The 25,396-nt window shown below is 34.1% G+C and overlaps 1 protein-coding gene across 1 annotated transcript in view; it reads right to left on the bottom strand.

The window, feature by feature from the left end:
- Positions 1 to 489: 489 nt before the first annotated feature.
- The window catches only part of RTKN2 (rhotekin 2), a 79,738-nt gene continuing 54,831 nt past the window's right edge, over positions 490 to 25,396 (bottom strand). The window contains exons 8-12 of the mRNA XM_061197983.1: positions 20,683 to 20,789; positions 19,587 to 19,718; positions 6,606 to 6,771; positions 2,377 to 2,484; positions 490 to 1,142 (exon numbers count right to left, since the gene is read on the bottom strand). Of these exons, the coding sequence (XP_061053966.1) occupies positions 607 to 1,142; positions 2,377 to 2,484; positions 6,606 to 6,771; positions 19,587 to 19,718; positions 20,683 to 20,789 (1,049 nt within the window). The 3' untranslated portion in view covers positions 490 to 606. The remainder of the gene's footprint in view (positions 1,143 to 2,376; positions 2,485 to 6,605; positions 6,772 to 19,586; positions 19,719 to 20,682; positions 20,790 to 25,396) is intronic.

Raw genomic sequence — 25,396 nt, 5'->3', positions numbered from 1 at the left:
TCAGGGCTCATCAAGGAAACAACTTTGAACAGCACATTACATATTCCCTTTAAAAATGAAGAATTTAATATTCCAAAATTTATCTCAGGAATCTGAAAGGTCACTGAGTTAACTAGTGAGTTAAACAATAGATGAGAGCCAGTGGACCATTAGATGAGAATTCCAGAATGCTAAGAAGAAATTTTCTTGGGTGGATTCTATAATTTGTGGTTTGAATAAAACTTTTGAAACATTCCATTAGTATTAAAATCCTCACAATGAGAATATGGCTCTTATTTAACACATTTTAAATTACTAGACAATCCCTCCCCAAAGAAATTTTAATGCTTTCTTCTGCCTAGTGCTTCTTCACTGCCTGGTACTAACTTAGGAATAAATTAACCCTTCCAACAATTGGGATATTGTCTAGAAACTGCCTCCTGCACTCTGCTAGAGAAATCCATTTCTTCATTATAAAACATTTTTTACACCTAATACCTTATTAATTATTGATGTAAATCACTGTCATATTTACCTACATAATTACATATTACTACATCTATAGTGCTTCTGAATTAAGCCTCACAGTTACAGATTTTGTTAAATGTCTTAGACATTAAGGGTTTTCTACACGCGTGCCTGCAACCATGATCTAGGGTCCAAAATGTCTTTGATAGATTTCTGCCGTGGAGCTGGCACTGGCTTGGCTTCAAAATTGGTTTTAGTGTCTGTGTGCTCACCATCAGTTAAACTATTTTTCCTGGCAGGAAGAAGTTTTCGAGGAGCAGCCATTGGTTTCTGCAAGTGATGCATTAGGGTTGATAATTTGGTATCCAAAGGCGAGGTCTGAGATACACTTGTTTTTTCCCAGTTGTCCTTAACCAATTGATCCGTGTTGCTCTGTGTTTTTAAGCTGAATGCAGCTTTACCAGAAGGAGGAAGGGGAGCTCGCCTCTTTTTCCCTTTCCCATCATGTAACTGCTTGCTTGCAGGAGATAATACCTTTTTCTTGATGACAACTTGGTGATTACCATCAAAGAGTGCGGCCCAAGGAGGTGGTGAGGATTCTTCATGCTGACCAATAAGGAACTCTCCATTTGTCTGTTCAATTTTTTTTTGTATTATATCAGTTAAACTTTCAAGTTTTATAGGTGAATCAATGCCTGTAATAATTTTAAGAAAAAATACATGGAAAAAAATTCAAAAGCAGTATATGCTTTGCCCAAGAAAGTTATTACAATATGTTATCTAAAATAGTTATCAAGAACAGACTAGAATAAGCAAGTGTTTTTTTTTTTTAATGTGTTTACTTGTAAAACTAACCAAACTAATGGAACCAAAAAAAAAAGGAGATCATGTACCGTGCACTGCGCACACACACACACACACACACACTTAAAGATATTCCTAAACAAATGTGTAAAATCCAGCTTTCAAAGGAGTGGAGCTACATCAGAATTTTTTTGAATTCTACAGGTTAAGTATTTCTAAAATATCTTTTTTGGATTTAAAATCTATTCTGACTTCTAGGTAAGAGTGGATTCCCTTTTATAAAACCCTGATATGTAAACTGGGAAAATGTAACTGGATTAGTATTCTTTCCTGTAGACCAGCAGTCTCTGTAATAGGGGAAAAATCCAAAACAAAAAACCCATGGAAACAGAGTGAAGCCCTAATACCACTTTGGTTATGATCCTTGGGAAAAACAGAACACAGATAAACGTCTATTACATGATATATTCAAATGTGTAAACTCAAATGTTTCATTTAAAATCCAACATTTTAAGGTATATGTAAGTGCAGGGACACTGGTGGAAAAATACACTAGAATTTAGCTCTGACTTGTGCTTGTTCATAACACTATTCACTGAGGCAATCCCACAAAGACAAATACCCTTCCAAGTGTGGGAAAATGGAATATTAATGAGTCTAGAAATTTAAAATTTTCCAAAGTATTAAACTTAACCAATTTTTTGGCCTGAGATGAAAGGGTCCATTTATTAATATTCATTTATCAACACTACTTTAAAACAAATTTAATAAAATATGGAAAAAATTACTGAACATAATTATATTTTAGAATCTCAAGTTTACATTTCAGAATTTTCATCAGCTACTCAGCTAATATTTATTTTCAGTGCACCCTTATTCATTTTGAAGCCTTAACATTTTTGTTTGATCTTAAGCATTCAAACTATGAAAAATGTGTATTCATTAATTTTGTATTAATTCATCTATTAAACATGAGTTCCTTAGACTATAATCATAGTCTTTTTTCATTCATTTTGACTGTGCCCTGAAAATTTTAGCATTTTAATGTCAACAGAATAAGCTGCTTGAGTAAGGACAATGTTGTTTTTGTTACCCTGCAGCTTAGAAAAGACAAACCCCACTTACTCATATCATGGTAGACTGAGGTTGCCTCTTTTGTCAAGAACAAAGGTGGTTTCCGTGGTGACATACTCTCAATTTTCATAAGTTCTTCACAACAATGCTTCCATTGGCCTAAGAAAGACAGAAAAAGGCAGGCTAGTTTAAAACATAAATGTGAAGATGTATATTTAATTTTCAACAGATATTAACACATTTTTTGCTTTGAAAAGTAAGTGAATTTATAAAGCATTATCTTAAAGAAACTATAAAATCCTAGTACTTCCCATAATTTCAAAGTCTAAGTCTAGGCATAAAAGTACTCTATTTTAAATATAAATCTCTATGAACAGATATTAAGCTAAGATCTGTAGGCTATTAAATACTATACTACTTCACTAGATGGTCAATAACTAAAATCTCTGTTTACCGCAAGGTTTGTATAAATTCTCTCATTTTAAACATTAAATAAAAACATCCAGTATTTAAGACAGTTGAAAGGTAAAAATTAACTGAAATATAGTTACCTAGAAGGAAGTAGAAAAAAACATAAGCAGTAGTGGTTCTCAAAAATGATTTTAACTTTGAAAATTTTAATTAAGAAATAAGAATTGCTTATATAAAAATGATCTCTGAAGATGATTATCATGCCCTTTCAAAAATCAGGAAACTAGAAAAATGCTGTATTTTCATTTTAGTTAGGGTATATAAAAACCTGTTACTATAAAGACAGATCACTCAAAATTCTAACTGGATCTAATCTGTTTTAGGAAGGACACTTTAAATAAAGCCATTAGGCATTCAGAATAATAATAAAAATACTCTTGAATAAGTTGTTTCAATTATTAAGTTAAAGTTTAAAAGTGTGGACAACATTAATTTTTCTTGTAATTATGTTTTACTATGTTCATCTCAAAATAAAATTCTCAGATTTATTTCTCCTGAGTGGGTGTAAAAAAAATTTAACCTTTCTGTCTTTAGTGTGAACCTGCACGCTGGGTAACAGCTGTGCTAGAAACTATGTGTCTATATATTCATTATAAAAGTAAGTTATGGAGGTTTACCATTCTTATATTCTATCTTACATTAGCAGAAAAGTAAATGTAATATACACGTGCCTTTTAATACTGATTTATGATCTATATTTCTCTCTTATTAATTCTCAACCTCCATATTCAATATCCAACTTATTTTCCATGGCTTAAAAATGAAAGACACTTCATGTTTAGTCAAATTATCTATTTTTGTTGTTTTCAGTCTAATTTACTGTCATGTTAATAAGGTAATACATGCATAAATTTAAAATCCACCACCTAATAGTTAAAAAACATAAAAAAAAACTTTCAGTATGCTTAGAAACATAAAAAATAGTTAAGAAACATGAAAAAAAACTTTCAGTATGTTTTATTACAATGCTAAGTATAGAATATGGTAAAAATTTCAAAATAACTCACACAGCAATTTATAAAGGGAATAAAATCTTGAGTTTGAGGCTTCAAAGGTTGTTCTGTAGAATTTAAATCTAGTAGGATCTGAGATCTGATAACTTATTCCTCCTTTCTACTTTTTTAGATGAATATGTAAAAGCCAGCCTTTCCTTCTTGGGGGCAGGAAAAAAAGGTCTTATCTACTGGGAAAGTAATGAAACACTAAACCAGCAAACAATTCTCTGTCAAACCTTAGACAAGTTATATAGTGCAGTATTTTTTTCTATATTGATAGATGAAAGCTTTTCATTGTTAAACTGATAGCAGAATACTAATCATGTTGAAAACTGGAATATAAAGCCACATTATCCCATGTATTACAGAGTCATAGGTATAAATGTGGTATGTTCACTGGTCAAGATGTTACAATTAAACATTTATTTTACCAGTAAATAAATTTTACCATGCATAGGTAAATGTAATACTAATATGCTAACATAAAAATAAAGGCCCAATATGAAATATTAAATGGATACATTTTGTTCACATAAAATCTGTATATTGAAGATGTTTCCCACCATATTTATTGTTACAATGTTCCCAGTCAAGCTGCTTATTTAACTCAGTATTTATATTATTAAATGTTTGGAAAAAATTTATCTTTGACTCACCATTCCTAGCTCTACCCTATTTGATCGTCCAAAACAAGTGTCATTCCTCTTTTACATGTTTGTTAGCTCTCAAATATTAAAAATTAGCTATTACCTCCCCCTTGCCTCCCAACCCTCACTCCTTAGGCTGTTCTTCCACAGGCTAAACACACCGAGTTCCATTAGTGTTTTCTCATGATTTCCAATTATCTCACCCTCATGATTTTATACTCTTAAGCTAAGTCAAGTAATTGAAATTTGTTCTAAGTATTAAATTACTGTTACTTTATTCTGCCCTGGATATCTATCCTCTACTTTGTTCTACAGATCATATTTCACCTCAGATCACAAGAGGCTACACTTATCACTAGGAGGGTAAAAATTTTTAAGTACAAGTCAATCTTCAGGATAGTATAAAGTATAAACCCTTCCATCTTTGCTTCATACCTTCATATCTTACACAATGAATTCTAAACAGCAAATGTAATAGAACTTATACTTTAAAAATTAGATAGATTGGCAGATTTTATCCCCAAAGCATTAAATACTAAAAAAGTAGCCAGACCTGAGAACCTAGTCGTCATCACTTTCTTATTACTTTGACAGTATAAAAATGTCATGAGATTCTTATCCCTCTAAGTCCCTCTTTTAGCATGATAATTTTACATAATTTGGGGAATGAAAACATGAGATCATCTAATAGTAGTTGATATCCAGACTATAATATTCTGGCATTTTTACCTTCCTTTACTCCTCCTTCCTGTTTTTGTCTACATAAAAATTATAAAATGCCAGAATCATTTCTAAAAGTAACACAGTCTTTTATGAGACAGACTCTCTAAATCACAGCATTTAGGAAAGCAGTTAAAATTTTAGCTGTGATCAGCAAATGAAAGGAAGTTGTTGTCTTTTAAGTTACACACCTAAGATCAGCTGAAATTTTAAAATAAAGAAATGTAGCTCATGCTAATAAGCCTGGAACAAATATTTAAATATCTACTGAGTGCCAAAGGATAGTACTTAAGGAAAACAAGTTCTAAAGAATCCAAGAAAGCCATGGAGGGAGTCCTCTGGTTCCCTGCAATAAACCTGTAACCTTTTCAGGCCTCAATTTTCTCATCTTTAGAGCAGTGGGAAAAAATTTCTACCTCACTGGGTTATGAAAAATAAATGAAGCCATATGGTATGTGGAAGGTAATCAATAAATTTAGACCCCTTTTCTTCCCCCTCCTCAACCATCAGTGTAATAACTGACCAGGCCATGGATCAGAGAAGACTTATAAAAATTAATCTGAGGACTGCAGCTATTAACTGTTTTTAGAGTTCTCGGTAACAGCTCCTAAGATGTCCTAAAATATCTCCAGGATTATTTCTAGGAGTTGCAGAAATAACTTTCTATTGTTTGGAAATGGCTCTACTTTTCAGTTCTGTAGAAAAGTATTCTAAAGACATAAAATTCTGATTGAATCTACAGTAGGCTTAGTTTGCTTAGAAACAGCCATTATCAATAGTCTACATCTTCAATATACAATTTCAACATTTTCCTGTTGATAAAATTCCTCCTTAAATTGAGAATATTAGAACTTCACATATTTTACATACTAGGACTCTATTACGTTACTATCACATTGTTTTTATAATCCATGCCATTGAACTGTATTATTGAAACTGAAAAACCATATGTGCAGTTAAAAAAAAAAATCTCTTTGGATGATGTCCAAAATGATATAATAATGAATTGAGAGTTAACAGAAGCCTACATAAAAATGAATCTCCTTTTGAACATTTCAATATTTTATGATCATCACTACCCTAGAGAAGTTTTTTACTCCTCATGTAGCTTACTATCCCTTTGATCAAACACACTGCCTTAAGTAGTTTGACCGAATATTTTGAAAAAATGTGGTCTAGTTGTTTTAGGGACCAGAAGAACTTAAAAGTAACAGGTAAGTATACTAGGAATTCAAAGGTATACTATACTATAATCAGTCATGCACTGGGGAAAGATGGAGAGAAAAAAGCATCAATGCGTTGATGATATACCACCATTTTATTCAAGAGCATAACAAATTCTTGATACAAACTATACAATTATAATATAATCTTAATATTTAGATTGCTATGTACGTCCTTTCATGCTACATGAATATACTACTAGAAAATCCAAACGTCAACTTACTAAGATCAAAGAGATGCTGCCAGAAGGCTTCCATCCACTTCTGAAGATCTTCTCTGTTGTCAGCTGCAAAAATATGAGTTGTAGCCTGTCCAGCAACAGGGTTGATGACAGAGAAATTATGGATTCTTTTCTTTTTATCCTTATCCATTGCCCGAATTCTGGTTTCCTAAATATTAAGACAAAACTGTTGTTTTACAAGAGACTATTTCTGTAATGATCGAAATAAATGTTTTATTGCTTAGCTACCATATTTATACCAGATGCAATTACCATCTTATTGCTGATCGTCTGAAATTTAAAATATGTAATTTTGGGAATTTTCAATATTCAAGCTCATATCTAGAAGGTTATTTTAAAAATGCTTGATATTAAAAATACTGAGGGGCTTCCCTGGTGGCGCAGTGGTTGAGAATCTGCCTGCCAATGCAGGGGATGCGGGTTCGAGCCCTGGTCTGGGAAGATCCCACATGCCGCGGAGCAACTGGACCCGTGAGCCACAACTACTGAGCCTGCGCGTCTGGAGCCTGTGCTCCGCAACAAGAGAGGCCGCGACAGTGAGAGGCCCGCGCACCGCGATGAAGAGTGGCCCCCCACTTGCCACAACTAGAGAAAGCCCTTGCACAGAAACGAAGACCCAACACAACCAAAAATAAATAAATAAATAAAAATTAAAAAAAAAAAATACTGAGTAATATTTCAAAGTATACTACATATAGCACTTACGTTAAATTACATGAGATTAAAACATAATCTCTGTGTTGATCTCTTAGTTTAAGTAGGAGTTTGCTGTCTTTTATATACGTCTTAAAATGTTCAATAAAACAAGTACAGCATGTTATAACTCTGAGTTATGTTAACTATTTTCAACAGTAATAAAATAGAAGAATCAGTAAAGTATGTTTCTTATTCTAATACTCATGCATAGTATACAGTGTTATCAGTTAAAGCAGTAAAACCATAACTTAATGTTTACTACAGCAAACAGTTAGGCTTTCATCATTAACCCTTATTTCATATATAACATTCATTTACAAAGCTCATAGGTAAAGATCCATAAAGTAATATAACCTTTATAATGGTAAAAATTATTTTTTAAAATGATGAATGCAACATTTTACAACAAAGGCAATGGTTTCATACACGTTGATAGTCTAAACCTTTTTTCTGAGTGGTACTCGTTATGACATTGTGTGATCCTTCTTGTGTCTATGTGTAAAAGAGACTATTCCCAAGTCACACACAGGCACTGCGAAGTCACATGATAAGCGAGCAACTACATGTAGTTTCCAAGGAATCGTGGAAAAGAAAGTCTGGAATAGACCTATCTATTAAGCAAAGATAGTGATTTGGCTGCCTGGATAATGATTGACATGACATTTTCTACAGCAATGCTGTTCGTTAGAAATATAATGTGAGCCATGTAAGTAACTTAAGATTTTCTAGTAACCACATTAAAAAAGGTAAAATGAAACTGGTGAAAATAATTATGTAATAATTAATTAATATAGTATTTTAAAATAATGTTTGTTTTTTTAAAAAATTTATTTATTTTTGGCTGTGTTGGGTCTTCGTTTCTGTGCGAGGGCTTTCTCTTGTTGCGGCGAGCGGGGGCCACTCTTCATCGCGGTGCGCGGGCCTCCCACTATCGCGGCCTCTCTTGTTGTGAGCACAGGCTCCGGACATGCAGGCTCAGTAGTTGTGGCTCACGGGCCTAGTTGCTCCGCGGCATGTGGGATCTTCCCAGACCAGGGCTCGAACCCGTGTCCCCTGCATTGGCAGACAGATTCTCAACCACTGCGCCACCAGGGAAGTCCAATAATGTATTTTTTGTAACCCATATATTCAAAGTATTATTTTAACATGTAATTGATAAGAAAAATTTGAGATATTTTACATTCTTTTTTCACACTACGCCACCAAAATCCAGTCTGTATTTTATACTTACAACATATCTCAACTTGGTGCCAACTTAGGCACATCCTAAGTGCCTAACAGCCACTGGTGGCTAGTGGCTACTGTATTGAGTAGAGCAGCTCTAGAACAGTATGGTTAAGCTTAGTGTAATGCATGTAGAAGAATACTTGGCTAGCAGTTACAAAAGCTGATTCAGAGTGGGAAGAAATTCTTCACTTCATTGAGTTTAGCGTGAAGAAAGTCTGTGTGCAGAGTCACACACCAAAATACACATTTAATGATGTCTATGTGGACATTATAGAAGTAGGAAAGAGTTTGGAAGAAAAGCTGTTCATTCCCTGAAAACCAGGTAAATATGGGCAGGTGAACACCATACAGACATTACATAAGAAGTTCTTTTCTGAAGGAAGGAACTCTTATTCAAAAATCACTTGAGAAAAAAATGTATGCTATATAAAGTAGCAACATAACTTTGAAATTTTCAAGTATCCCAAAATATAAGGATTGATAACTTAGAGACAGTCTATCCTGTCATTTTTTAAAAAGCAGGAATGCGAGTGTCTTCAGAGGATTGTTAACACTTATGGCCAACACTGTAATTTTATCATAATAGGGTCTTTTTATACTCCTTTATACTTTATACTCCTTGGTAATAAACTTTGTGAATTAACTTTTTAAAGTAATTACTTATACAGTATTTAAAAATGCTGCATAAATGGCATCTTAGGAGCCTGACAACATGTAATCAACCTCTTTAAATATAAAGTTTATTATCACTAGCAGAGAATGACTTAAGCTCTCAGAAGCATCTTTGATATGCTTCTTTCAGACTAAATGAAAGCTGACTCAGAGACGGAGGGCTGGGGGGACAACCCTCTATTGCTGTTAGTATTAAAAAAAAAAAAACCTAAATGATAAAATATGAAGTATTCTTGTTGCTGAAATTGTGATTCCCTCCACCCAAATCCATTTTAATACAAATTTCTGACTACCTTTTGTATATAGAATTAAAATGGATTCAACTTTTAAATAAGTTGAAATTTTTACAGATGAATAGGTACAATTATTAATAATACCAGGATACTATTTCAAACAAAAATAGTTATGTAGAAAATCTGACAAACTGGGTCATTTATATCCTTCTAATAGAAAATAATACAATAGTATATAAATACTGTACACTCCGTTAACTCTGGTAACCATAAATACCACTAAATTTTTACAACACGAGAGGTTTTTAAAAGGTGCAAATGAAACACAGATCATCTGAATTAACTTCTATATTTTATCATCCAAAATAATTTAACTAATGGGAAATTTTTTCAACCAAAAAAACTGCATGTCAAAGAAAAAGTGAGTAAACAAAGTTTCTGATAATGTCAGAAAGTTCGTGCAATTTTTTTTTTCACTGTGGGCAAAGTATCAATAATAGTGCTCAGGACTTCCCTTCCCAAACAGGGAATGGATTAGAAAACACAAGATGAATTTTAGGACTGTTATCATTATGGGCTCACACAATGTATAGATGAGATAAGTATCTCCTCTCAGCAGGGTATGAAAGCAAGCAACTTGGTATTCTTGCCCCCATTATTTACACCAACTAAAATACTGCCTGGTACCCACTAAGTGATTGCAAAATATTTGATGAATAAATGAATAACAAAAGAATAACTCACATAATGATAAAAAGTTTTACACTGATAGACTCAGATCCTAGAGATAATCCGAAGTCCACTCTTTAAATTATAGACGAGGAAACATGTTCTGAGATAAGCGTTCTCTCCAAGGTCAGTTTCTTGTTTTGCTTTTGTTAATTCCAAACCTTTTTAGTTGATTTGGGAGGCTTTAAAATCAACTCTTATTGATATGTAGATAGATTTGAGATTATTCACTATGAAATTTTCATCCTTGGCTGGCTCTACTTTTGTCAACCGGCACATACTGAACTACAACTTTCCACTGCATGAGACGATGGTTACCCCGAGAAGGCCAAGTGAAGTCAAGAAAAATACAATCTGAGAAGTCAATTTTGTAACAAAATATAATTAACTCTGAAGTCAAAGGAAAGTTTATTTTAGGTTTTTCATTATTTTTGAATTAAAACTACTTCAACCTCTCCATTTCTGTGGTAATGGAAAATTACCAGATCAGAACTAGATTTATAAATTGTTTCCTACTTTACTTTTTACTATATGACTTTAGAAATGTCTACTACATACCCAGATTATAGTTTCTAAATACTCTTTCCTACTAAAAGGAATCAGAGCTCTTTAGAGAAATGGCTTATCCCCAGCCTGGGCCAGGAAATATATAGGATGAGCCTGGAACATCTTGTTCTACCAGAAATCAAAGATTACTAGGGTTGTACCAAAAGGACTCAAAAGTAAACTTGAAGAGGCTTCCAGTAGCCAAGGATGGGACAATCTGAACATCAATAAGAATTACAATGGTAATGGACTGATGCATGAAAAGTCTTTAAATCCACAAATTCATAATGATATTTAAAAACTCATTGGTCACCTCTGAAGGATGCTAGGGAACCACCTCATAGTTTTGGTAACTAGTATATAAATGCAAAAAATCAAGCCTTTATCCTGGCTTTCTTGTAAAAACTGTCCTTCAACCTAATAGCTGATGAAGTAGAGGTGTCCCAGCTAATAAATGAAGAAAGAATGTTAAAATAGCACCAGTTTGCAGTCCCTAATGAAATAAAGAATCTAAGCAATGTTCATCAGTGGATGTTAACATGAGTGGAAGACCCAGACGTTATTATACGCCTCCTGATAAAAGTACTAAGACATATTCTTACTAACCAACCAACAAACAAACCTAAATCTGATTCAAAAATAGAAGAAAAAAGACAACTTGAAGATGCAATCAGCAAATTCTAGACTCTGAAAAACTCTGTAGGATAAATGACCAAATTTCTTCAACAAATTGTGTGTAATTGTGTGTGTGTATGTGTAGGGGAGAGAGAGAGCGAGAGAAAGAGGCGGGTAGAATAAAAGCCAACAGATTAAGAGATTTAAGAGAACTAATCAATCAACTGCAATGTATGGTCCTTATTTGGATCCTGATTCAAAAATGTTGTTTAAAAAATTACAAGACTGAGACATTTGAACACTGTCTGGATTTTTGATGATATATTGACTTTATGTACGGCTATAAATTTTCTTAAGTACGGCAGTTGTAATATTTACAAGTAAAATGATATGATTGCTAGGATCTGCTTCAAAATAATCCGACGGTGGAGGAAATGTGTGATGGTACAGATGGGTTCATTTATACTATTCTTTCTACAGATTATCTTGAAATTTTTCAAAAAAACAATTAAAATATAAAATACAAGTACAAAAAACTAAGAGCCTGCTTTCTTATCTATAATGCAGAGATAATATTTCACTCACACCTTCCTCACAAAATGTTGTAAAGATAAATGAGTTCTTTGAAAGGTGTCTGGTCTAAAGTCTTGTTAATCAGGGATGAAGACTAAATTGTTGATGGCTAAAAACAAGCTTTAGACCTTATATGTATTCTAATGACAAAGAAAGCATACCTTCTACAATATATGACAAGGAATGTTTGAAATATATAAAGCATAACCATAAATTAAACCAAGCATTAGGTCTGATTAGTATTAGCGATATAATTATTTTCAATTTATGTCAATGAAATCAGATGTAAACTCTTAAAGGAAAAGACTGCTTAAAAAATTCTTTTTGCTGTATTTAATAAGGGACAATCTGAATAGGTGATACATGCGTTAAGAGGACTAACATAATATGAAGAAAATCCCATGTGCTTCATGGTAATTTTACTTGCTAGGGTCCATGATAAATGTAATGGTTAAAAACAATTTCAAGACAATTTAACAAAGGACTGACTATCACACCAACTAGTGTTACTGACTTGTTTGGTACAGATTTTATTATTCATTAAAATGAAGTGATGCATATTATTTAGATCAAGAAAAGACTATTGATCTCAAAGACCCACATTTCTTTTCCATTCCACTCCCCACCCCACTGGCAATGGATAAAACTTTGGCTAATAAAATGCTTTCTACAATGTATAGGAGATTCAGTGGCTCCAGTTAAGTACCCCTTATTGAGAATGTCTAGCTCAACAACATTCATAGGCAAGTTTTTTGAAGTTGAAGCAATCACTTTGAAGTAAATCATCCTTTCAAATTTGGATTGAAAAGAGGAGGGGGATAGCTTTTAGGCTTTTCTTTCCTTAATGTGACTATTTCCACAGATGGCTCCCTCTGAAAATTAATGAACTGACTTAGCCTTACAGGAAATGCCATTTAGAAGGACAAGAATTATAGGCAGAGAACAGATCCTGTGATCAAAATAGCAGAACTACTATTTATATACCTTAGCAACTGTAAAATTCATGTTTTCACATAATTTTTAAAGCAGCATTAAGCAAAATTATTATTTTCTAAATCATGAGAGGAGAAAGACAACCAAAAGAAAGAAACTTTGTATCTAATATTTAACATTATTAAACATAAAAAGATCTTAGAGACCCAGCACTGGAAATACACTAAAAACTGAAACAAAAACACTATCCAACCAAGTTGGCATTTATCAATGATCCCCTTTATTTAAGAATACTCTAATAGTACATGTCCCTTAGAAATTTACAAAGTAAGCAAAATAATTAAAACATCTACCTTATATTTAAAAACCAAGTAATTTAAAACACTGAATAGACTGAATAGATTAAAATCTATGAGTTTATCATAATATTGGAGGTGGTGTGGGACAAGAGAAACGACACTCATGTGCTACTTCTGCAGGGGGTAACTCCACTCCAATACATATTGCCAATAACAATACAATGTCAACATGTAATAACACAACTCCTTACTCTGAAAATTGGTCATTAACATTAAACATTTACCCAGCCTTTTCAGGAAAGACTGTAATTCATTCCTAGTTGATAAGAAAAAGTCCTTTACAAAAGAATGCCAGCTAACACATACAGAAGGAAGGACAGTAGTAGAAAAACATGTGCAATCTCCAATGTAATGACCGATTCAGGTAAGGGCAATCAGTTCACTAAAACCATTATGTGAAAGATTGTTGGACAATAAAGATAGTCACACTGTGTCTAAGCATCACCTCATTGACTACTTGCTAATTGTAAAGACAAAAATTTACCTTTATAGTGGAGAGAGCTAGTGGTAACCACGTTAACCAAGTCATTAAACCTGGCATTGCCAATAGTAAGACACCTGACATCATATGCCTCTGAACAGAATTCTTCATAAAGTATTTGTTATTATCCATGAAATATTCTCATAATAATGTTTAAAATGAATTTAATCAAGCCCCTAGACCTAACTTACAGCTTAGAAGAAGTACAAAGGATGCACAAGCTTTGAATAGTCCTAGATTGAAAACAAGAGCTAAAAGGACATTTTGGAGACAATGGGGAAACTTGACTATGGACTGGATATTAGATGATATAAGAGAATTACTGTTAATTTGCTTAGCTGTGATAATGGTATTGTAATTATATATATATATACACACATATACATAATTTTATATATACATATAAATTTATATAATTTGAGAGGCTCCTATTTTTAAAAGGTAGATGTTGAAGTATTCAGGGATGAATTATCAATGTTGGAGACTTATGTTCAAATGGCTCAGCAAAAAATATAGATAAGAGACTTTATAAACTTTCAGCTAAACAAAACCAAACTTTCAGCTATAAGATAAATAAGGTCCAAAGATCTAACGTAAAACATGGTGACTATAGTTGATAACACTATTGAATAAGTGACATTTGCTAAGAGAGTAGACTTAATGTTCTCATAAAAAAGATTAAAAAAATTATAATCCAATAATGATTATAGTAATGATTACACAACTGTATATTATTTGTCAAAGTTATCAAACTGTACCCTTAAAACTGGTGAATTTTATTTTATGTAAACCATACCACCGTAACAGCTGATTAAAAAATTAAATAAAATATAAAGTGCTTAAACCCCTCCCAAAAAGAGAAAAATAGATAAAGCAAATATGACAAAATGTTAACGGTTGAATCTGGGTGGTATACAAGTGTTCACTGTAGTATTTTTTTCAACTTTTCTATAAATTTGAATAATCTTATAAGCTGAGAAAAATAAGTAAAAATTACTTTAATATAAGATATAATTAGATAACAGTCATGTTTTTAGAAGTAACAAATAGATTTCTTGACTGAGATGGTGTTTGACATAGTTAGATAACGAGACCAGTGGCATTTACTATTAAGAGTGAAGTTTTCAGGTGAATGGAAGGGCTCAAAGGAAACCTGAGATAAAAGTAGGAAATGTTCCAACAACACATTAAAAGGATTATACACTATGATCAAGTGGGATTTATCTGAGGGATGCAAGGATTCTTCAATATACACAAATCAATCAATGTGATACACCACATTAACAAATTGAAGAATACCATATGATCATCTCAACAGATGTGGAAAAAGCTTTTGACAAAATTCAACACCCATTTATGATTAAAAATAACTCTCCAGAAAGTGGGCATAGAGGGAACCTACCTCAGCATAATGAGGGCCATATACGACAAACCCACAGCAAACATCACCCTCGACAGTGAAAAACTGAAAGCATTTCCTCTAAGATCACGAACAAGATAAGGATGTCCACGCTCGCCACTTTTATCCAACACAGTTTTGGAAGTTCTAGCCACAGCAATAAGAGAAGAAAAAGAAATAAAAGGAATCCAAATTGGAAAAGAAGAGTTAAAACTGTCACAGTTTGCAGATGACATGATACTCTACATAGAAAATCCTAAAGATGCTACCAGAAAACTACTAGAGCTCATCAATGAATGTGGTAAAGTTGCAGGATATAAAATTAATACACAGAAATCTCTTGCATTCCTATACACTAACAACGAAAGATCAGAAAGAGAAATAAGGAAACAATCCCAATGACCATTGCATCAAAAAGAATAAAAAATACCTAGGAATAAACCTACCTAAGGAGGCAAAAGACCTGTACTCAGAAAACTATAAGATACTGATGAAAGAAATCAAAGATGACACAAACAGATGGACGATATACCATGTTCTTGGATTGGAAGAATCAACATTATCAAAATGACTATACTACCCAAAGCAATCTACAGATTCAGTGTAATCCCTATCAAATTACCAATGGCATTTTTCACAGAATTAGAACAAAAAAATTGTACAATTTGTATGGAAACACAAAAGGCCCTGACTAGCCAAAGAAATCTTGAGAAATAAAAATGGAGCTGGAGGAATCAGGTTCCCTGACTTCAGACTATACTACAAAGCTACAGTCATCAAAACAGCACGGTACTGCCCCCAAACCAGAAATATACAGCAATGGAACAGGATAGAAAGTCCAGAGATAAACCCACACACTTATGGTCAACTAATCTATGACAAAGCAGGCAAGGATATACAATGGTGAAAGGACAGTCTCTTCAATAAGTGGTGCTGGGAAAACTGGACAGCTACATGTAAAAGAATAAAATTAGAACACTCCCTAAACCATATACAAAAATAAACTCAAAACGGATTAAAGACCTAAATGTAAGGCTAGATACTATAAAACTCTTAGAAGAAAACATAGGCAGAACACTCTCTGACATAAATCAAAGCAAGATCTTTTTTGAACAACCTCCTAGAGTAATGAAAATAAAAATAAAAATAAACAAATGGGACCTAATGAAACTTAAAAGCTTTTGCACAGCAAAGGAAACCATAAACAAAAAGACAACCTACAGAATGGGAGAAAATATTTGCAAACAACGTGACTGACAAAGTATTAATCTCCAAAATATACAAATAGCTCATGCAGCTCAATAACAAAAAAACAAACAACCCAATCAAAAAATGGGCTAGCACAGGTGACTCTACTCAATACTCTGAAATGACCTATATGGGAAAAGAATCTAAAAAGAGTGGATATATGTATATGTATAACTGACTCACTTTGCTGCACAGGAGAAACACAACATTTTGAATCAACTATACTCCAATAAAAATTAAAAAAAAAAAAAAGAAGTAGGAAATGCAAAGGGAAAAGTTTCTAAAGAGAAAGGGCAGGAATCAGTGCTGGAATCGGCACTGGAGAAAATTAAGACAGAAATATTGCAAAGCTACAGAATGTAACACTTTGTCATCAGTTTAATCTTTGAGATAAGCAACTAAATTATATTATTCTTCCCAACCTTAACCTTACCTCATGGTTTAATATTAAAATTCTTTTTGGTAGTTTAGACAAAAGTCATATTCGATGGAAGAGATATTTATGTCATCAGTCCTCAGGGTCAAATACAGCCCACGCTGTCCCCCCAAGTCTAAGGTCGAGTCTATACCCATTACTAGACAAACCATTTTCCTGTGAATTTGTAAAGCTCAATAGTGGAGCCACCACTGGGATTTCTAGGTACGCTGACTTCAGTCATCTTAATAATGGAGTTGACTGACTACAGAATCCCATCGGTTGCCAGGCCATCGGCCTTTATTACCACAAGGAAAAATGAGTCAATTGAAAAAGGTCAATTTAGTCAGGCCATGTAGATCCTGTTAACTACTTTTCTGGAATTAGACTCTTGTCATCAAATAAGAAAATACAGATGCACTGACTACAATAACAGAGGAGTTCTATTATAACTGTCCTCTTAAATTTAAATGGTAAAGATTCAGTACATGCCTAAGTCATTGCCTACAGGTAACTTAGCTTTGGACTCAGAACTTCATTTCAGAGCTACTTTTTACTTTCAAAACTGATTCAAAGTGGATATGGAGATAGGGAAAAGTCTAATTTTGCCTTCCAAATCTAGTCTTGCAGTATGTCTATGAAGAAACAGAAAAACAATCCATGAATTTTTATCTATTTTTTTCTACCCATTAGGAAAGAGTAAGCCATATAATTTTACTTACTAGCTAAACAAGTTCTATCTGATCTCTGAGTATGTTTTGTCACTTGTAAAACAGAAATAAGATACCTGTAAATCAGAGCTGACCTACATGCTCTGCCTCCCTTAAAGGGCTGAGATAGGTAAAATGAATACTTTGAAGACTGTTTTCAAATCAAACTTTTAAAATATCATTTGCTTAGATTACGTTTTAATTTGGTTTATAGCTATCCATATTCCATTGTACATCATGCAAGAAAAAAATTGGTAGGATTCCATTTTTACTACCTAGTGAAAATAAGGTTAGACAAAATCATCTACGTAGAACTCCAGCCAAAAATATTTAACATGAATCTAGAGAAACAATTAGTCAAAAACAGATTTGGGGACTTGCCCGGACTTTTCAAAAATGTCAGTGTAATAAAAACCAAAAAAAAAAAAAAAAGGCAAGAGAAGGGCACAATTTAGGTAAAAGGGAAACAAAAGACATAGTGATCAGATGCAATCTGTGACCCTTGATGGGGTCTTGGATAAAACAAAAAATAAAAATCAGAAAGAATATTTTGGGAATAACTGGGGCAATTTGCTCTGTATCTTAGATAATATTATTTTATCAACAATAAATTTATTGAGTGTGATAATAATATTATGGTTATGAAAGAAATGTCCTTGTTTTCAGGACAAACATGCTGACATATTCTAGGAAAGAAATGTTATGCTGTGTGCTGCTTACTTTCAAGTGGTTCGGAAAAAAATTTTTTTTAACTAACTAGAGAGAACGTAAATGTGGCAAAATGTTAATAGCTGAAGAATCTAGGTGATGGGTATCAGGTTTTACTTTTCTTTCTTTCAACTTTTCTGTACATTTGAAATTTTCAAAAGACTATGGGGGGGAGTGAACACTGCATAAACAAAACAAAACAATGAAAAAATTGTATCAATTTTCCAATAATAAAATTATACTTTCATTAACCTAATTTTCTAAATGAAAATAAATTCACTATGTTATAATATTGAGGTATATTATTTAAGAGCAACATTAATCTTTCTTATACACAAAACAGATAAATTAAGTGGACTTAATTACATAGTAAAAGGTCTCACTGAAGGATTTCCTTTGAGTAAAAAGTAGTGTCATTTCTAAAAGCAGGATAGAAACAGATCAAATGTTACTATTGCAAAGATCGTAGAAATTAACTAAATCCTTATACATTAGCAGACCAGTATCTACATGTTTTTTCAGGACATATAACTTTACATTTTTCCTCAAAAGATAACTTAAAGGCAAGTAGAACATGTACCTTACAGTTAACAGATGTGATGGCTCATATTTTATCATATACTTCACTTCAACCACTCTGAAGGCAAGCAAAGTAAAAAAACTAAAACGATTAATTGCAGTCCATAGGCAGAAAACATGACATTCTACTCTACAAATGCCATTTTAACTCTAGAGTAGGAATGCTATAAAAAGAGGGGGAAAAACCCTCTAATAAACACTAGACTTGGATGATAGATGAAAACAAATTTAAGATTGTGAGATAAAGAAAATAAGCCTGCCTTAGACTGAAAACTTTTCCTACAGATTTTTGGGTGAAAACTTTCTAACTAAAATTTTATAATCTCCTTTGTATCAAACCAGTATATTTATGTGTATGTGGTATTCTAAACAGAATGTGAGGCTTTCTTGTTCTGGCAGAAGGTTGAACAACTGCCCATTAACCCCATAAGAAATCAGAAAGTATACTCAGGAATTTCTTTTTACGCGTTCATTTAAGTATTAACTAGAAAGAGCATCATTGTAACATGAGCTAACAATTTATGTTTTTATAGTCTCTTAATTAAATAAATTCCTAAAAAATTTAAATACTCTGTTAATGTGGAGTTACATTCTCTGCTTTAAAATCTATTTGCTAGTATAGATTTCCAATTACTATGTTTTCGTAGGAAATATATAGTATTTCCTTTACCAGATAAGCTCTATAAATGGAAAGAAAAATAAGACTATCTTTACGAACTAACCTAGTTTTAGCAGTCCTTCCCTTTTTGTAAATAAGATGACAACAGTGTGAATTGTAATAGAAAAGAACAAACTTCATAAAATGTTATACCTTTATTTTCAAAATAGCATTTTATTTACCTTGTTAATGGACACTACCAAAGCTGGTTCCACTTTACCTTCGATTTCTTCTGGAGTGTAAAAACAATAGAGTTTACACCCTCTTAAAACACAATACAACCTTCTCCAACTAATCAGACCTTCTACCATTTGCTGAAAAAGAAAAATCAAGAAACTCTCAACTTTAAATCATTATTTATCATCTTAACTCTAAATTCAACAAAATACTTGTATTAGCAAAGTTAGTTTTTTGAAATGTTTTAATGTGATAGAGTTACCCATTAATTTACTATACAATAAGTCAATAGCCCAAAGTAAAAAAGTAAGTTCGTATCAGAGAAGAAAGGTTTGGAATTCTCAAAAGCATTAAGCAAAATAGAGGTAATAATTATCACATAACTTTTATATACATAAAATCATAAATCAATGCAGTTTTAGAGAAGCTAGTCTATTAAAAATTAGTGATTGGAATTCCGCAGCAATTCACGTAATGACTCAGGAAAAGTATAAAAATAACTGAATATTCAAAATAATTGAATATTCAAAATATTCACTTACTGTTCTCAGAACACTGGAAAATGTTGACTTCCCTGTAAGAATGCAAATTTTCTTTCCTCTTAATGGAATCTTTTTTAAAAAGCTATTGATTCATTGAAGCCCATAATTAATTATTTACTGAATATAAATAACTATGGTTATAAATAAATTAGGAGTAGGTGGCACAGAGGCAGCTTTGGAAGCCCAGAGGCCTAAACTGTGCCAAAAGCTGTCTGCCAGAAAGGCCTTCATGTGAAAGGTGTTGAGCAGTCCTCATCAGTTTCCACAAGGAGTCCTCTGGTACTGATTATCCTGTTACTGCTATTAATGAAGCAGAGGAACCTGGAAGAGGTAGCCCCTTAGCCATCAAAACTGCATCAGACCCCTCCCCTTCCCTACCTTCTCACTCCCAGCTGCACCCTCCCCCCACATTTGATGTCTAACAAGGAGAAAACTGTCATTTAAGAGAAGACTTTATTAAAAAAAAAATACTCACAATATCAGAATGCCAAACAACTGCCAGGATATTAAGATCAAAATTAGAGCTGTAATTGTTGCAGGATATTTAAAGTTCTCTAACCTGCTGATTAAGAAATCCTGCAAACGCATCCTCAGCCATACAAGCTGGTTGGGCGACTAATCGGCAGCACATGTTACCATATAAGGGAAGCCAAAACGAAGACTCGTCTATTTAAATGAGAAAAAAATCAAGTTATAAATATATGTTTATTTAAGGTCATTATACATTTTGATTATTTTTACAATTTTTTTTGCTTTATATAAGAATATATGTAAAGGTTCATCCTGCTCAAATTACTGTATTCAATGACAAAATCAAATAAAAGAAGGCAGTCAGGACAGTATGATATTAAACTGATAGTTTACAGCATGCTATCACCTGGAGTAGACATGGAACTTTTAGTCTCTTGATCTCTTGTTTGATCTTAAAGTAATTAATCAATGGAGGTAGTTCAGGGCACATAAGTAAACTCATGTAATTTAAAAAACATCCTAATAAAGTGATTTTTGTTTGTCAAATTCTACTTTTTGCTCTGATTTTCATTATAATAATTAGCAAAGTGATGCTCTGAATAAAACACTTCAGGGCACAACTTTATGATAAGAATTTAATAACTCTTTTGACCTTTCCCCTTGTCCCTTCCCTTACTGAACAACTCAGGTATAAGCCATTATGTGGAGTCCACCACAATGGGTATCTGTGCCAGGAGTTGGGCAGGGGGTGGGTGGGAAGCAGTAATGTGCCAGAGCTGGGTGCTGGGGCCAGTCAGGATAAGGAGGGTGAGTGGGAGAGCTGCCTGGCATGAGGAATCAGAGCCTGAAGGGGCTGAGGAGGACGGATCACATGGGGAATATAGAACCCAAAAGGGGTCTCTGCTCAGTGGCCGGCCTGGCGTGGGGAGGAGGGGCCCAGGTACAGTAAGGAGGGTATCTGTGTGCAGTGCTGCCCAAGTGAGGTGTCAGAGTCCAGGGAAATTAAGAAGAGTGTGGGGGGTGGTCCAGCCACGGGAGTCAGTTTGAGAGTAGCGAGGGGACCATTCACACAGCTGGTGACCCAGAACAGTGTGTCAGAGCACGGGGAGATGGAAATGCAAGCAGAGGGACAGCCGGGTATGGGGTGTCAGAGCACAGGCAGGCTGAGGACGGTGTTCACATGGGCTGAGGAGGGCAGCCCTGGGTGGGCTGTATGAGCCTGAGCAAGGTAAGGAGTATCCACGTGGGGCAAGGGGCAGCCCAGAAGGGGAGTCAGAGCCCCAGCAAGGAGAGAAAAGCAGTTATGTGAGAAAGATGGAAAAATGGTTGCTTTTAAGGAGACTGACCAAAGAATAAAAAGCATTAAAGATAATAGAAGACAGGTTTCTCACTGTCAGAGAAAGGAATTACAAATGTGCAGAATGAACTCTTTGGTATTGGATTAGAACTAGACATACTGGTGTGAACTCATGGTTTTCAACATACAGAGATTAAGAAATGCATGACATACAGAGTGAAGTGAGTCAGAAAGAGAAAAACAAATACCGTATGCTAACATACATATATGGAATCTGAAAAAAAAAAAAAGATGGTTCTGAAGAACCTAGGGGCAGGACAGGAATAAAGATGCAGACATAGCGAATGGACTTGAGGACACAGGGAGGGGGAAGGGTAAGCTGGGACGAAGTGAGAGTGTGGCATCGACATATATACACTACCAAATGTAAACTAGATAGCTAATGGGAAGCAGACACATAGCACAGGGAGATCAGCTCGGTGCTTTGTGACCACCTAGAGGGGTGGGATAGGGAGGGTGGGAGGAAGACGCAAGAAGGAGGGGATATGGGGATATATGTATATGTATAGCTGATTCACTTTGTTATACAGAAGAAACTAACACACCATTGTAAAGCAATTATACTCCAATAAAGATGTTAAAAAAAAAAAAAAAAGAACAAATGCATGATAGGACCTCCCTGGTGGCTCAGTGGTTAAGAATCCGCCTGCCGATGCAGGGGACGTGGGTTCGAGCCCTGGTCCGGGAAGATCCCACATGCCGCGGAGCAACTAAGCCCGTGCACCACAACTACTGAGCCTGAGCTCTGGAGCCTATGAGCCACAACTACTGAGCCTGCGTGCCACAGCTACTGAAGCCCACGCACCTAGAGCCCGTGCTCTGCAACAAGAGAAGCCACCACAATGAGAAGCCCGTGCACTGCAACGAAGACCCAACACAACCAAAAATAAATTAATTAATTAATTAATTTTAAAAAAGAAATGCATGACAAAATATATATACATGTATGTCCACTGAGAGGGCTTAGGAAAAGTGACACCTAATAGTGACAGTCTAATAGCAATGACTATACCTATAGCTCAGATCACGTCTTCTAAATATTATTTCTATTAAAAAGAACCAGTCTTCCTTGGAGAAATGGATGACTCCAGGACTGGGGCAGGGAAAGTACATGATGAGCCTGAAATATCTTGTTATGCCTTAAGCAAGGAAGTACTCAGTGAATGAGGAGGACATGTAAAAAGACACAGAAGCCATCTTGAATGTGCTCCCATTGGCCAAAATGGAGACAATCTGAATCTTAAGATATTAGCAGATTATAATGCACTGAATAAAACTGTAAAACATGAGTCCATGTTGATATAAGTAAATCAATGAATAAGTTGAAAGTCTAATAAATATACTTAGATAGTTTCAAAGTATCCCCCTGCCACACACAAAACATGTATTAATTACAAAGAGGAAAACAAAAAGAGTAACTTAACAGTAGAGAAGCTTGACAGCCACCGCCCTAATCAAGTGAACATCATCAGTAATGGGGTGAATCAAAAGATGCCACCTGATAGAACGTAATGAGAACGCAGCATCACCTCTGTGGTATTTCTGCCAAAGATGCATATCCTGAGTCTCAGCCCAAGAAAACATCAGATGAACCCAAACTGAGGGAACTTCTACAAAATAACTATGATGTTTACAAATGTCAAGGTTATGAAAGCCAAGGAATGACTGGAGAACTGATCTAAATGGAAAGAAACTAAAGAAGCATGATGATTAAATGCAGTGCGTGAATCTGTACTGGATCCTTTTGTCATAAGGGACATTATTGGAGTAACATTTGAATGGTGTCTGTATTAGTAGAAATAATAGTAATGTATTAATGCTGACTTGAATAGCTGTAGTGATGTAGCCAGATGTCTTTTAGTAGGAACAGGTATTAACATATTTGGGAGTAATGAAGCATCAGGTAAGCAACTTGTTCTCATATATTTTTGGGGGAAAAAAATCTTGATATTCAACTTTTAACTGTTCTGTAAGTCTGCAATTGTTTAAAAAAGTTCTTTCAAAAAACATTAAGATAGTCCTTTAATGTAGTGTGCAGGTAGGTATACAACCTTTATAACTGTAATGGAAGGAAAGCACTGCATAATTTATTCTGTGTATCGGGGTATAAATAAAAATGCAACATACGGTCCTATGTTCACACTGGACCACACAAAAAATATCTGTAAAGTTTTCACTGCACCCATGTTGGTAAGTGCCTATTAAATGACTAACCATTGGCTGTTACTATCATTGACCAAAAGGTCTTAGTAAGTCCAGAAAATAAAACATTTTTTGTAAAAATACAATTATTTAATATATAGAGGCAGTGTAGCCAAGGCTTGACACATCAGTTAAATGAAAAAGACCAGCATAAATGAAGAGCACAAAGTTAAAACAAAAACAGTTTTTTAACAATTTACCTGCTCCACATTCTACTAAAGAATAGCATACCACAAATTGTCTGGGACTATTCAACTCTTTGTTAAAGCTGCTGTCTTTTAGAAACAAAGGGTTTGATCTGAGAGAAATAAGTGTATAAATACAATACAGTCAATGATTTAAAAATGCAGACATAAATAAATAAATGAGAATCTCCTTTTCTAAAATAGGCAGGAAATGAAATAAAAATTCTATAAAAGCATGCATCTACGTAATACAATTGAAATCACCCTTGTGATTTATGAGTTTAAAGTTTGAAAGCGAATTTCTTTACATAGCAAACCCAGATTTATGAATGGCTTGTTTTTAAGTTAGGATCCACCTCCTAAAGAAACAGAATCATAAATGATTAGTTTTTCAGACCAGTCACAATCAATAATGTATCTGGAACCTAAATACCACATGTAACAGTGTGCTTCTCTAGTAAAATAAGATCAGATTTCATGGCACACCAAGAAAAATAATTCCTTCCTCATTGCAGACCCTGAAAAGGGATACTGGATGTAAAATTCTTTGCTCTACAGATCACGTGCCACATACAGTGCAATCACCTCTTACTTCCTACATAGGTTTCTCTACAGCTCATGACCACTGTGGAATAAAGCAGAGTCACAGCTTCTTCTCCCTACTTCTGACAAGAAATACAGCATCTAGGCTATTCACTTAACTTGCCCGAGTATCAATTTCTCATTCTTAAAATACTACCTATTAAGTACTAGGGTTGCTGTGAAATCACATAAGATAATGTGTGCATGACATTTATCGCTGTGTCTGGCATGTAACAGATGCTTCTCATAATTTCATATCCAGGGCACTCTCACTCCCCAAACCATATCCTTTCCATTTCTCAATGCTGTCTTTCTGCCCCTGTGCAACACATTTAATCAAAATATTTAATTCTTCTTTTCTAACCAAAGGTGGTATTAGGACAAGATGAAATGAAACAGGAAGTGAAAGAGCAGTTTGACTTTTCATTACTTAAAGATTTTATCTAATTCATCTGTAGTTTCAGATGGGGAGCAAA

The sequence above is a fragment of the Eubalaena glacialis genome, chromosome 1 (genome assembly GCF_028564815.1).
Source record: "Eubalaena glacialis isolate mEubGla1 chromosome 1, mEubGla1.1.hap2.+ XY, whole genome shotgun sequence".
Taxonomy (NCBI): Eukaryota; Metazoa; Chordata; class Mammalia; order Artiodactyla; family Balaenidae; genus Eubalaena; species Eubalaena glacialis.
Note: the sequence above shows the minus strand (reverse complement) of the source record. Positions and strands in the feature narration are given on the sequence as shown.